This window comes from Ammospiza caudacuta, chromosome 29, assembly GCF_027887145.1.
Source record: "Ammospiza caudacuta isolate bAmmCau1 chromosome 29, bAmmCau1.pri, whole genome shotgun sequence".
Classification (NCBI taxonomy): Eukaryota; Metazoa; Chordata; class Aves; order Passeriformes; family Passerellidae; genus Ammospiza; species Ammospiza caudacuta.
This window is the reverse complement of record NC_080621.1, coordinates 92,657-106,511: the sequence shown is the minus strand read 5'-3', so window position 1 is coordinate 106,511 and position 13,855 is coordinate 92,657. Positions and strand designations below refer to the sequence as shown.

Here is a 13,855-nt window from a genome sequence, read left to right as displayed (position 1 = left end):
GGGTGGGAGCGGGGTGGAGGTGACCATGGGGGGATTCGGGGGGGGTTTGTGGGTAGGGGAGTGCAGTGGGGGGTCGGGGGTGCGACATGGACACCCCATGGCCGCCCCGTGGTCACCCCATGGTCACTCCTTGGACACCCCATGAAGGCCCCATGACTTCATGGACACCCCATGGTCACTCCTTGGACACCCCATGGACACCCCATGGTCTCCCCACGGACGCCCCATGGCTTAATGGACATCCCATGGACACCCCATGGACATCCCGTGGACACCCTGTGGACACCCCATGGCCTCAAGGCCACCCTGTGGATAATTCATGGACACCCCATGGCCTTGTGTACACCCCATGGACACCCCATAGACACCCCATGGCCCCATGGCCACCTTAGGGACACGCTATGGCCACCTCAAGGTCACCCCATGGCCACCCTGGGGCCACTCCATGGCCCCACAGCACTCTGTGGATACTCCATGGACACCCCATGGCCTCATGGACACCCCAAGGCCACCCCAAGGCCACCCTAAGGCCACCCTGGAGCCACTGCACGGCCACCCCAAGGCCCCACAGCCTCGTGGACACCACACGGCCACCCCATGGCTGCCCCAGGGCCGCCCCACGGTACGAGCAGTGCGGTTCCTCGCGGTTCCCCCGCGTTTCCCCAGGTACGGATGCATACCTGGCCCACCCCCCAGGGCCGTCCCCATTGTCCCCATCGTTGTCCCCGCAGGCGCTCCGTGTGCCCGGACACGCGTGGGGCCCTTCCCACGCCCTGCCCGAGCCCCGGGGCCGCCGCCGGACCTGTCGGGCGAGTCCCGGGGCCCCTCCCGGCCCGTGGGCGGCTCCCGCCGCGTTCCCACCGGGACAGGCCGGGATAACCCCGGGGGGTGCTCCAGGGACCCCCGAAATCCGGGATTTTCCCCCGCGCTGGTGCGCGGGGCCGGGGGCTCATCCCAGTGCGGCCGGATCCGCCGGGAGCCCCCCCGAAATCCCCGGGATTTGCCCCAAAATCCTCCCCCCGTTGTATTAAACGAATTTTTTTTCCAGCTGCTTCTGCGTCTTTCCCCAAATTTTGGTGTGTAGGGGGAATTTTCCCGGTGGGAATTTGGGAAAATTGAGCGTTTCAGGTGGGTCTGGGCACAAGGGGGGACACCTGGAGACCACTCCCCTGTCCCCAGCCCAGCGCTTTGTCACTTTTTCATCTCACATCCCCCAAAAACCCCGATTTGTCCCCATTCATTTCCTCCCTGCCGGGGGAAGAGGAAACGCGGGGGGGGCGGTTTCGTTTCCTGCCCCCCATCCCCGCGGGGACGGCGCCGTCGCGGTGTCCCCGCCGTGACCCGGCGCCTTTGGGGACAGGGAATTCCCGCCTTTGGGGGCACGGTGGCACCGCGGGGCTGTCACCGCCGGGGTGGCCCTGGGTGACACCCAGGGGTGGCCGTGGCGCGGCAAACGTGACAGCGTCTGTCACCCCGGGGTGGCCAGAGATGACAACGGCTGCCACCACCCTCGGGGACAAGGTGGCAGCAGGTGCCACCCCGGTGTAGCCGCAGCGAGACAGGGCTGTCCCTCTCCATCCCCCCGGGATTCCCATGGGGATAGACCCGAAGGTGTCGCCCCTCCCAAATTTTGGGGTGTCATCCCCTTGGCAGTGTCCCCTCAGTGTCCCCCTCCCAAATTCTGGGGTGTCCCCTCCCTCCTGCCCCGCCACCCCCAAGATGGCGCCGGGGCGACCCCTCACGGCCTCACGCGTCCGCGCAGTCGCGCCGAGCAACGTCACGCTCACACGCCACACTCGAGATGGCGCCCGGCCACGTTGGAGAACGGCGGTTTGACCTTCCCAACATGGCTGCGCGGCCGCAACGGCTTTGGCGCGGATGAATGACGTCATAGGGGAGGCGGGGCGGCCTTAAAGGGGCCATGACCGCGCGGGGGCCGCGGCCGCCGCCAGGGCCGGAGCGGGGGAGACCGGCGGCCGGTGAGGGGGGGCCGGGGGGTCCCGGGGGGGCTTCACCGGCTCTGGGGGGGGCTCGGGGGGGCTTTACCGGCTCTGGGGGTCCCGGGGGAGCGAAGGTTTTGAGGGGGGGGCAGGTCTGAGGGCAGTGGGGGGGGAGCGCGCAGAGGGGACCGAGAGGCGGGGGGGGAGGCAACGGGGCCTGGGGGGGCAATAACGGCCCGGGAAGGGTAATAACGGCACAGGAGGGGGCAATAACGGCATGGGAGGGACAATAACGGCTTGGGAGGGGCAATTCATGGGCGGGCAATTAGGATGCGAGGGGTAAATGATTAATGAGAAGGTAATAACAGCCCGGGGGGGGGCAATAAGGGCCTGTGGGGGGGGTAATTTGTGAGGGAGCAATTAAGATGTGAAGGGGGAAATTACTTCGTGGCGGGGTAATAACGGCCCCGGGAGGGGCAATAACGGTTGTGGGGGCAATAGGGGCCTGGGGGAGCAAAAAAGATAAGGGGGGGCAATAAAAATGGGGGGGCAATAAAGACGGGGGGAAAATAAAGAAAGTGGAGCAATAGAATGGGGGGCAGTAAAGATAACGGGACAATAAAGATAAAGTGGGGCAATAAAGATGAGGGTGTGGGCATTACACCATGAAGGGGCAATAAAGTTTGGGAGGGGGGCAATAAAACCCCAGAGGGGGGTAATTTGGGGAGGGCTGTTGGGGACAATGAGGGGGGCAGTTGTCACCCGGGGGTGTCACCAGGCCTCGGGGGGTGTGACACGTGCCAGCTGTCACCTGCCTGGGGTGTCCTTGGGAAGGACGGGGTGGACACCGGGGACGGTGGCAGGGTGACAGCGGGGACACAGCAGGGCCTGGCCCGGTGGTGGCACTGATGGGGTGACAACAGGGACGGGTGACAGCGCCTGGTGGCCTTGGCACGGTGTCACAAGGCGACGGTTCCTGTCCCCAAGGGAGGGGACGCCAGTGTCCCCTTGGGCCACTCGCTGTCCCTGAGTGCTTTGGGGACACCTGGCCTGGGAGATGGCACCTGGGTGTCACCCACTTGTCACTGATTGTTCCTCAGTGCCACCACGTGTTACCGACTGCTCCTTTTTTCTGTTTTGTCCCGTTTTTCCCCATTTTTCCTGTTTTCCCGGTTTCTGGCAGGATTTTGGATGGGCCCAGCCCCCCCCGGCCATGGGGCAGAGCGAGTCGCAGCAGGAGGCCGAGGTGGGACCCGTCCCTGTCACCCTGGTGTCCCCAGGGTTGAGGACACAGGGAGGGCTCAGCTGTCCTTTGTCCCCGCAGGGCTCGGTGCTGAGGGGGCTCCTGGCCGTCTTCAGCCGGGAGCGGCTCCCGACGCATGTGGTGAGCTCCATGTCCCTGTGTCCCCATGTCACCAGTGTCCCCATATCACCAGTGTCCCCAGGGACAGTGTCCCCATATCCCTGTGTCCCCAGTGTCCCCATGTCCCCATGTCCCCACTGCTGCTCAGCACGCCCTGAGGAGACACAGCCTTGTCCCCTGGGGACAGATCCCGGTCCCCAACACAGCCACACCCCTCCCACCCTGGCAGCGCCACCCCCTGCACTTGTCCCCATCCCTTGGGGACATTGGGGACAAGGTGGTTACAGTCTGGGGACACGCTGGGGACACACCTGTCCCTCCGCAGGTGCTGGGCACCCTCCTGGCCCTCTGCGTCACCGTCATGGCCGTGGCCGTGGTGGGCTGGTGGCTGCGCCACAAGAGTGAGTGACAAGTGACAAGTGCCACCCCCGGGCTGGCCCTGGGGACAGGGGTGACAGCACTGTCCTCTCACGGTGTCCCCTTCTGTGTGTCCCCAGAGGTCCCCACGCAGGAGCCACCACGCTACCGCTTCCGCAAGAGGGACAAGGTCTTGTTCTACAGCCGCAAGATCATGCGTAAGGTGACCCTCGGGTGGCACTGGGGATGGCACCGGGTGGCACTGGGGGTGGCTCTGTGTGACCCTTGGGTGGCACCGGGGTGGCACTGTGCCTAAGGTGACCCTCAGGTGGCACCGGGGGTGGCACCCCTGCCGTGACACGGTGTCCCTGTCCCCGCTCTGCCAGGTGTCCCAGTCCACGTCATCGCTGGTGGATGTCACCCCGGCCAGTGGCACCGTGCGGCCCCGCACCCGCAAGAAGCTCAAGATGCTCAGCATCGCCAAGAAGTGAGCGGGCAGCAGGGCCGGGATCTGTGTGTGGGGCTGGGATCAGTCTGTGGGATCTGTCTGTGGGGTCGGGATCTGTCCCCATATCCCTGCAGTGTCCCTGCTGTCCCCGTGGCACTGTCCCCACACTGTCCCCAGGGTCTCGGCCAGCTTCCTGCGCATCCAGAAGGAGCCGCCCACGCTGCAGCTGAAGGAGCCGCCGCCCTCGGTGCTGGAGGCTGACCTGACCGAGTTCGATGTGGCCTCGTCTCACCTGCCCTCCGAGGTGCTCTACATGCTCAAGAACGTCCGGTGAGCGGGGCCGGGGTCTGTCCGTGAGGCTGGGGTCTGTCCTTGGGCATCAGGATCCATTGATGGGATTGGGATCCATTGATGGGGTCGGGATCCATTTGTGGGGTTGGGATGTTCCCCTGTCCCTGCTGTCCCCGTGGTGTCCCTGCTGTCCCTGCAGTGTCCCCATGTCCCTGCAGTCCCTGCAGGGTCCCCGTGTCCCCCTGGTGACCTGGCTGTCCCCACAGGGTGCTGGGGCACTTTGAGAAGCCGCTGTTCCTGGAGCTGTGCAAGCACATGGTCTTCCAGCAGTGCCAGCAGGGCGAGGACGTGTTCCGCCCTGGCCAGCCCGACAGCAGCATCTACGTCCTGCAGGAGGGCAAGCTGGAGCTGCTGCTCACCGAGGCGGTGAGGAACACCTGGGGACACGGGGGACAAGTGGGGGACAGCCTACGGCCAGCCAGGGATATCCAGGAGATAGCCAAGGACATCTGGGGGCAGCCAGGGGACACCTGGGACACCCAGGGACAGCCAGGGACACACAGGGGACACCTGAGGACACCCAAGAGCACCTGGGGGACACCAGACACAGTCAGGGACACCCCAGGGGCATTCAAGGACACACCCTGGAGACACCCTGGAGACACTCAGAGACAGCTGGGGACACCCTGGAGACACCCCAAGGACATTCAGAGACACGCCAAGGACACCTCGAGAACATTCGAGGATACACAGGGAACAGGCAGGGGACACTCTTGGAGACCCAAGGGACACCTGGGGACATGGGCTGTGTCTCAGCAGGACGGGAAGGAGACGGTGATGAAGGAGGTGTTCCCTGGGGATAGCGTCCACAGCCTGCTCAGCATCCTCGACGTCATCACGGTACCAGCCATGTCCCCAAAGCCTTGGGGACATCACGGGGGCTGTCCCCAAACACTGCCATGCCCAGCTGGCATGTCCCCATACCCCCCTAAGCTCAGTGGGTGACTGTCCCCAGCCTGCCCAAGCTGTCCCCAAAGCCCTCCAACACGATTGTGGCCATCCCAAAGCCAACCACGACTGTCCCCAAGTGTCACCAACTGTCCCCAAACTCCTCCAGCCCAACTGTGGCCACCCCAAACAAAACCCCAGTGCCACCCCTGCCCTTGCCCAGTCCCCAGCTGTCCCCAGGTGTCCCCTGACCCCGCGGTGTCCCCAGGGCCACCAGCGGCCGTACCGCACGGTGTGTGCCCGCGCCGCCGAGGACTCCACGGTGCTGCGCCTGCCGGTCGAGGCCTTCTCAGCCGTCTTTGAGAAGTACCCCGAGAGCCTGGTCAGGGTGGTGCAGGTGAGCTGGGCTCTGGGGGACCCGCAGGAGGGCCCTTGGGGTGGCAGGGGACCCACGGTGGCCTCGTGTCCCCCTGCAGATCATCATGGTGCGGCTGCAGCGCGTCACCTTCCTGGCCCTGCACAACTACCTGGGCTTGACCAACGAGCTCTTCAGCCACGTGAGTTCAGGCTGAAATTTGGGGGGTCCTGGGCTGGGTCAGCTCCCTCTGATGTTCCCCCAGCCCCTCTGATGTCCGTCTGTCCCCAAACCTGCAGGACATGCAGCCCCTGCGGCTCTTCCATCAGCCCGGCCACACCGCCCGCACCAGCCCCGTCCGGCACAGCAAGCGCAGCCTGGGCAGCACCGACGAGGGCCGGGACACTGGTGAGGCCCCAGGAGAGCCCTGAGACCCCCACCCTGAGCATTTCTGGGGTCTCCATGCTCAGTTTTGGGGGATCTCATCCTGCAGCTGAGCTGATGAAAGCCAATGGCCTGGAGACACCAGCACCGCCGCCGCTGCTGAGCCGCTGCATCTCCATGCCCGTGGACATCTCTGGTGGGTGCCAGCCCTCCCAGGGGTGTGGCTGTCACCCTGGGGTAGCTTTGTCCCCGTTTGGTGACCCCTGTGACCCCGCCCAGGCATCCAGAAGGCTCCGCGCTCCGACTTCGACATGGCCTATGAGCGCGGGCGCATCTCGGTGTCGCTGCAGGAGGACAGCACTGGTGCCTTCGGGCAGGTATGGGGGGGATCCGTGCGGAATCCCACGCCAAATCCCACCCAAATTTCCCCTAATTCCCACCCTGAATCCCACCCTAAATTCTCCCCTGCCAAATCCCACCCAATTCCCACCCTATTTCCCCCTAGTTCCCACCCTGAATCCCACCCCAAATCCCACCCAAAATGCCCCCCCAGATCCCCCCCCAGGTGTCCCAGGAGCCCAAGGAGCGCAAGTCGGTGACGCTGGAGGAGCAGCCCTCGGGGGTCTACCACTACAGCTCCTACGAGGAGGACACAGCCTCGGGGACAGGGATGGGGCCGGGGCCGTGTCCCTTCCAGGGCCACCAGACCAGCGATGTCTTCGAGGAGGCCAAGCGGGAGCTCATCAAGCTCATGAAGATTGAGGTGAGGGCTTTGATGGGTTCCTGGTGGGCTCCTGGTGGTCCCCCGTGGTGGTTTTAATCACCTTTATGGTGGTCCCGCATCACGTTGGGGTGGTCCCCATGACTTCAGGGTGGTCCCCAGTCATGGCTTTGTGGTGGCTTCCCATCTCCTCATGGTGGCCTCCATGGCCTCCTGGTCATTTTCTGTCCCCGTGGCATCCTGGCCATCCCATCCCCTCATGGTGACCCCACAATGGTCCTGTTCTCCTTTCCAGGACCCTTCTCTCCTCAACAACCGCGTCCTGCTCCACCACGCCAAGGGCGGCACAGTCATCGCCCGCCAGGGTGACCAGGTGGGTGCTGGGGACTCTCACCTTGTGGTGGGTCAGAACAACCCCAGAACCAGAAGAACACACCATGGTGGTGCTGGTGGGACCTCCCAGGTGACAGGGGACATTTCTGGCAGGACGTGAGCCTGCACTTTGTGCTCTGGGGGTGCCTGCATGTGTACCAGCGCATGATCGACAAGGAGGAGGACGTGTGCCTGTTCCTGACACAGCCTGGACAGCTGGTGGGACAGCTGGCTGTGCTCACTGGAGAACCCCTCATCTTCACCATCAAGGCCAACCGTGACTGCACCTTCCTCAAGATCTCCAAGTCTGACTTCTACGAGTGAGTCCGTGTCCTTTGGTGTCCTCAGGGAGCCACCAGGATCTGGTGTGGGTGCGTCCCCATCATCTCGTGGTGGATCTCCCTTGCTTTGCGGTGCTCGCTGTGACCTTGGGGATCCCACATCTCTTTGGGGTGGTTCCCCATCACTTTGGGGTGGTCCCAAATCTATTTGGGATGGTTGCACCACCAGAACATCTCCTCAGTGAATGTTCCCAGCCCCAGGGTGGAATTTTGGGATGTCCTGAGCAAGGCCACCATGATCCTGGTAGTTCCCCTCCTCCCTGGGGTTCTCTGTGGGGTTCCCCACCTCAGAGGGGACATTCTGGGGTCCGCACAGTGCCCTGTCCCCCCCAGGATCATGCGGGAGCAGCCCAGCGTGGTGCTGAGCGTGGCCCACACCGTGGCCGCCCGCATGTCACCCTTCGTGCGCCAGATGGACTTTGCCATCGACTGGATGGCCGTGGAGGCCGGCCGGGCACTCTACAGGTGAGTGACCACTCCCAGGTGTCCACCTGGCCTCGGGGAGGGCCACCAGGGGTGCCACAGGCACTGCTGTCCCCAGGCAGGGGGACAAGTCGGACTGCACCTACATCGTGCTCAACGGGCGGCTGCGCTCGGTCATCCAGAAGGGCAGCGGCAAGAAGGAGCTGGTGGGCGAGTATGGCCGCGGTGACCTCGTGGGCGTGGTGAGTGTCACCCTGGGGACACCCTGGGGACAGCGGTGACACGTCCTCGGGTGGCTCCATGGCCTGGTCCTGCAGGTGGAGGCGCTGACGCGGCAGCCCCGGGCCACCACGGTGCACGCGGTGAGGGACACGGAGCTGGCCAAGCTGCCCGAGGGGACCCTCAACAACATCAAGCGCCGATACCCACAGGTACCCCCGGGGGTCCCTCAGGGGTGTCCTCATGTCCCCACGGCCTGGCTGGTGGCTGTGACTCTAATTAAAACCAACTTCAGTTAAGGAGTTAATGAAGGTGTTGGAGGAGGATAGTGGAGGAAGGAGTGGTAGCACCTGAGGTCTCCAAGGACAGGCAGTGGTGGTGGCACCTAAAGACTGCTGTAGAACACTAGTCTGGGGCATTGAGTCTCTGCCACGTCTGATGGCCATCCTTGTCCTTGTCCCCACAGGTGGTCACCCGCCTCATCCACCTCCTGAGCCAGAAGATCTTGGGGAACCTCCAGCAGCTCCGCGGGCCCTTCGCAGGTAGGATCTGGGGACAACAGGGTGGCATCTGCGGGGCTGGTGGCTGTCACCAGAGCAGTGTGTCCACTCCTCTGTGTCCACCCAGGGCCTGGCCTGGGCACCTCCAGCTCGGAGCCCATCAACCCCACCAGCAACCTGTCCACGGTGGCCGTGCTGCCTGTGTGTGACGAGGTGCCCATGGCAGCCTTCACGCTGGAGCTGCAGCACGCGCTCAATGCCATCGGTGAGTGACCACGGGACACTGACCATGGCAGTGACCATCGGGTTGTGGCACCCTGGTGACCTGGGGTGGTGATGGTCGCAGCCCCACAGGATGGTCTTGGCTGTGGTGGGCACCATGAGAGTGATGATGGCATGGTGGCAGCCATGGCATGGTGACCAAAACTTGATGGCGTGATGGTGACCACAGCATGGTGGTGACTATAGCCCCATGGCATGGTGACCACAGCACGATAGTGACCATGGCATGGTGGTGACCATGGCCTGGAGATGACCACATCCCCACCTCCGCAGGCCCCACGCTGCTCCTCACCAGCGACATCATCCGCGCCCGCCTGGGCTCCTCAGCTCTGGAGAGGTAATGAGGCTGGTCAGCGGCGTGGCCACGTCCCCCAGGCCACCGCTGACCACTCTGTGCCCCCGGGCAGCATCCAGGAGTACCGGCTGTCCGGCTGGCTGGCGCAGCAGGAGGACCTGCACCGCATCGTGCTCTACCAGACCGACTGCACGCTGACCCCCTGGACGCTGCGCTGCATCCGCCAGGCCGACTGCGTGCTCATCGTGGGGCTGGGTGACCAGGAGCCGGCCCTGGGAGAGGTGGGACAGGGACAGGGACATGGCGGTGGGACACAGGAATATGGGATATTGGGACAGGGGGACATGGGGACACATGGGGACATGTCCCATCACTGGGGGTGTCCCAGCGCTCAGGGGGTGATGCAGCCTGGTGCTGATGCCCCCCCAGCTGGAGCAGATGCTGGAGAACACGGCGGTGCGGGCACTGAAGCAGCTGGTGCTGCTGCACCGCGAGGACGGCACCGGCCCGGCACGCACGGTCGAGTGGCTCAACATGCGCACCTGGTGCTCGGGCCACCTGCACCTCCGCTGCCCCCGCCGCGTCTTCTCGCGCCGCAGCCCCACCAAGCTGGTGAGTGTCCCCTCCCGTGGCCGCCAGCCCCTCTCAAGGGGGCTGTCACCCACTCTGTCCCCGCCCTGCAGCGGGAGATGTACGAGAAGGTGTTTGAGAAGAGCGCCGACCGGCACAGCGACTTCTCGCGCCTGGCGCGCGTCCTGACCGGCAACACCATCGCCCTGGTGCTGGGCGGCGGCGGTGCCAGGTGGGGGCACCCTGTCCCCGTGTCCCCCTGTCCTGTGTCCCTGTCCCCATATCCCATGTCTGCATGTCCCCATTGTCTGTGTCCCCCTGTCCACATGGTCTGTGTCCTTGTCCCCATGTCCCATGTCCCTGTGTCTCCATGTCTCCATATCCCCTATCCCCATATCCCTGTATCCCGTGTCCCCACATCCCCCGTGTCCCCAGGCCCTCCTCCCAGCCCCACAGTGCCCACAGCCCCTGATTTATCCCGGTTTTCCCTGCACTCTCCCTGGCAGGGGCTGCTCGCACATCGGGGTCATCAAGGCTATGGAGGAGTCGGGGATCCCCATCGACCTCGTGGGGGGCACCTCCATCGGCGCCTTCATCGGTGCGCTCTACGCCGAGGAGCGCAGCGCCGTGCGCACCAAGCAGCGCGCCCGCGAGTGGGCCAGGGTGGGTCACAGGGACAGGGACATGGCGGTGACAGGGACACGGCCGGGGGGGGACAGGGACAGGGTCATGGGAGTGGGCCAGGGTGGGTGACAGGGACATGCCCACCCCAGGGACACCCTCAGCCTGTGCCCAGCTCTGCCCTGCTGGGTCTAACCTGCCCTCTTCCTGTTCTTCTTTCTCTTGCTCTTCTTCCTTCTCCTTTCCCTGCTCCTCCTTCTTCCTCCTCTGTTCTTCTCTTTTCCTGTTCCATTTTCTTTTCTTCTGCTTTTTCTGCTCTTCTTGCCTTTTTTTGATCTTTTTTCTTTGTCTTTTTCTCCTTTTTATTCCTCTTCCTTTTCTCCTCTTTTCTTTCTCCTTTTTCATTCTTTATCTTGTCCTTCTCTCCTTCCTCCTCCTCTTCTTTGTCCTTTTACATCTCCTTTTCCTTTTTCTCTTATTCCTTCTCCTCTTCCTTTTCTTCCTCCTTCCTTTTTTTCCCTTTTCCCGCTTTTTTTTTCAACTCCTCTTTTTGTCCTTACTCATCTCTCCTCTTTTTGCTCTTCGTCCTCCTTCATCTCCTTTCTCCTTCTCCTTCATCTCCTTCCTTCTCCTTCTCCCTTTCCTCCTCTTTCTTCATTTCCTTCCTGCTCCTTTTCTCTTTCTGTTTTTCCTCCTCCCCAGTGCATGAATTCTATTTTTGAGACCGTGCTGGACCTCACCTACCCCATCACCTCCATGTTCTCGGGCTCGGCCTTCAATGCCAGCATCAACCAAGTATTCCAGGACAAACAGATTGAGGTGTGTCCCCCTTGGATGTCCCCCCCGGCCCCCTCCCCGATGTCCCCACGGTGTCACCCAGCTCATGCCGTCCCTGCAGGACCTGTGGCTGCCCTACTTCAATGTCACCACGGACATCACGGCCTCGGCCATGCGGGTGCACACGGACGGTGAGAGCTCCCTGGGGACACGGCGGGGACACGGGGCAGGGGTGACCTCCTGAGCCACCAGGAGCTGCTGACCCCACCTTGGGGACATCAGCAGAGAGGGGAGGGGACAGCTGGGGCTGCACGAGGTGCTAACATCGCTGCTGACCACTAACCCCAGTAACCCCCTGTGCAGCATGGGGACATGGTGGTGGCAGTGGGGACATTGTGGTGGTGGTGGTGGGGACATCACAGTGGTGTTGGCGACGTGGTGGCGGTGGTGGGGACATGGTGATGGGGACACGGCGGTGGTGGTGGGACCATTGTGGTGGCTGCCCCTCGTCCTTGCCCGCTGCTGGAGCTCACCTGGGACATTGAGCCGTCCACAGCCACCCCGCTGCCTCTAACGCCCACTAATCCCCGCTGACCCCTCTAACCCAGCCCTCTCCCACACCGCTGGCTGTCCTGTCCGTCTGTCCCTCCCCGCGGTCCCCGGTGGCCGTGACTGTGTCCTCTCCGTCCCCAGGCAGCCTCTGGCGCTACGTCCGAGCCAGTGCCTCCTATACCCCCTACCTGCCTCCGCTCTGCGACCCCAAGGACAGCCACTGGCTGGTGGACGGCTGCTATGTTAACAATGTCCCAGGTCAGCACCTCGCTCGCCGGGGCCACCCCCCAAAAAAAACCACAAAAAACACCAAAAACCACCTCAAAACCACGTCCAGAGTGTCCACACCACCGGTCAGGGTGCGCCAGAGGGGTTCCTCTGCCCGCCACGGGGCCGACCCGTGGGGCGCAGACGATCCCGGCGCGGGCAGGGCGAGCGGCGAGGGCGGGTGCCGGTGCTGACAGCGTTTCCCGGTTCCGTTCCCGGTTTCCCGTCCCGCTCCGGCCGGCGCAGGCTCGCTCTGGCGCTACGTGCGCGCCAGCATGACCCTCTCGGGGTACCTGCCCCCGCTCTGCGACCCCAAGGACGGCAACCTCCTGATGGACGGGGGGTACATCAACAACCTGCCAGGCAAGTGCGGGGTGGACAGACGGACAGACGGACACAGCCAGGGCAGAGCGGGGACGCCTCTGGCTCGGTTTGGCGGCATCAATGGGCGAGGGATGGCCACCTCCTGTCTGGCAGTGGATTTTTTCTGTGTTGGGTGGTTTTTCCAGAATGTTCCATAGATTTTCATGGTCAGGATCCATCCATCTTCCATCTTCTCCTGGTGGTTTTTCCATGCTGGGTGGTTTTCCAAAGCCTTCCATAGTTTTCCATGTGCAGCATCCACCCGTCTTTCTTTATCTCTTGACGCCTTTTCCCTGTTGGGTAGTTCTTCCAGAACACTCCATGGGTTTTCCTGGTCAGGATTCATCCATACATCTTCCACCATCTCCTGGTGCTTTTTCCATGCCAGGCAGTTTTTCCAGAACATTCCAGGTTTCTTCATGCACAGGATCTATCTTCCATCCCTCTTCCATCATCTCTTGATGTCTTCAGTGCTGGTCAGCTTCTTGGGGCATCTCCACCCTCTGTCACCTTCTGGTGTCACCTCCTGGTGTCACCTCCTGGTGTCACCTCCTGGTGTCACCTCTGGTGCTGGTCCCAGGTCCTTTCTGGGCGGTTTCCATCCTTCCCCTAACTCGGTCTCCATCCTGCGCTGGGTGAACTTGGTGACCTTCTGGGCCACCTTTGTCCATCTCTAGATGTCCTTTCCGTCCTCCTTCACCTCCTTCCATCTCTTGATGTCCTCTCCAGGCCTCTTCTGGCCATTCTGTGTCACCTCTGGTGGCCTTGGGAGGTCACCCTTGTCCCCTCCACGTGCTGGGGATCTTCCTCCATCCTGCAGCCTCATTCCCACCACGTTGGGTGACTCTGGTGGCATCTTTGAGTCTGAAGCCACCTTCCTCCATCATCATCACCATCATCATCATCCCTTGGTGTCCCCCAGGACCTTCTCCATCCTCCTACCCCTCTGAGCTGTCTCCACCAGCTTGTCCCCCGGTGTCCCCTCCCCATGACACCTCGACCCTCCACCCCACCCCTGGTGCCCCCCGGCGCCGCTGACTGCCCAGTGTCCGTCTGTCCGTCCCGCAGCTGACATTGCGCGCAACATGGGCGCCAAGACGGTGATCGCCATTGATGTGGGCAGCCAGGACGAGACTGACCTGTGCAACTACGGCGACTCCCTGTCTGGATGGTGGCTGCTCTGGAAGCGCCTCAACCCCTGGGCCAAGAAGGTCAAGGTGAGACCGTGGGGTGGCCCTGGGGGACAGCGGGAGGTGGCACCAGGGGACATCGGGGACAGCGGGGGACAAGCTGGTGGAGATGGCTCAGGGTGGAGAAGGTGCTGGGGGACATCAAGGGATGGTGATGACGTGATGGTGACAATGAGGATGGGGAGGATGACCATCGTGATGATAACAATGATGACGATGATGATGATGACAATGACGATGATGATGACGATGACGAGGTGCCGGACGCGTCCTGAG

General features: G+C 63.1%; 1 protein-coding gene across 1 annotated transcript in view; it reads left to right on the top strand.

Moving 5' to 3' along the window:
• Positions 1–1,929: 1,929 nt before the first annotated feature.
• PNPLA6 (patatin like phospholipase domain containing 6) overlaps positions 1,930–13,855 on the top strand; it is a 14,269-nt gene continuing 2,343 nt past the window's right edge. The window contains exons 1-31 of the mRNA XM_058821487.1: positions 1,930–1,979; positions 3,124–3,186; positions 3,265–3,324; positions 3,629–3,704; positions 3,801–3,883; positions 4,047–4,147; positions 4,286–4,438; positions 4,666–4,825; positions 5,219–5,299; positions 5,616–5,744; positions 5,824–5,904; positions 6,002–6,110; positions 6,196–6,282; positions 6,366–6,463; positions 6,640–6,849; positions 7,103–7,180; positions 7,294–7,499; positions 7,854–7,985; positions 8,062–8,185; positions 8,261–8,374; positions 8,629–8,704; positions 8,790–8,927; positions 9,218–9,281; positions 9,352–9,520; positions 9,669–9,851; positions 9,923–10,041; positions 10,316–10,472; positions 11,133–11,249; positions 11,329–11,398; positions 12,273–12,389; positions 13,458–13,606. Of these exons, the coding sequence (XP_058677470.1) occupies positions 3,154–3,186; positions 3,265–3,324; positions 3,629–3,704; positions 3,801–3,883; positions 4,047–4,147; positions 4,286–4,438; positions 4,666–4,825; positions 5,219–5,299; positions 5,616–5,744; positions 5,824–5,904; positions 6,002–6,110; positions 6,196–6,282; positions 6,366–6,463; positions 6,640–6,849; positions 7,103–7,180; positions 7,294–7,499; positions 7,854–7,985; positions 8,062–8,185; positions 8,261–8,374; positions 8,629–8,704; positions 8,790–8,927; positions 9,218–9,281; positions 9,352–9,520; positions 9,669–9,851; positions 9,923–10,041; positions 10,316–10,472; positions 11,133–11,249; positions 11,329–11,398; positions 12,273–12,389; positions 13,458–13,606 (3,474 nt within the window). The 5' untranslated portion in view covers positions 1,930–1,979; positions 3,124–3,153. The remainder of the gene's footprint in view (positions 1,980–3,123; positions 3,187–3,264; positions 3,325–3,628; positions 3,705–3,800; positions 3,884–4,046; positions 4,148–4,285; positions 4,439–4,665; positions 4,826–5,218; positions 5,300–5,615; positions 5,745–5,823; positions 5,905–6,001; positions 6,111–6,195; positions 6,283–6,365; positions 6,464–6,639; positions 6,850–7,102; positions 7,181–7,293; positions 7,500–7,853; positions 7,986–8,061; positions 8,186–8,260; positions 8,375–8,628; positions 8,705–8,789; positions 8,928–9,217; positions 9,282–9,351; positions 9,521–9,668; positions 9,852–9,922; positions 10,042–10,315; positions 10,473–11,132; positions 11,250–11,328; positions 11,399–12,272; positions 12,390–13,457; positions 13,607–13,855) is intronic.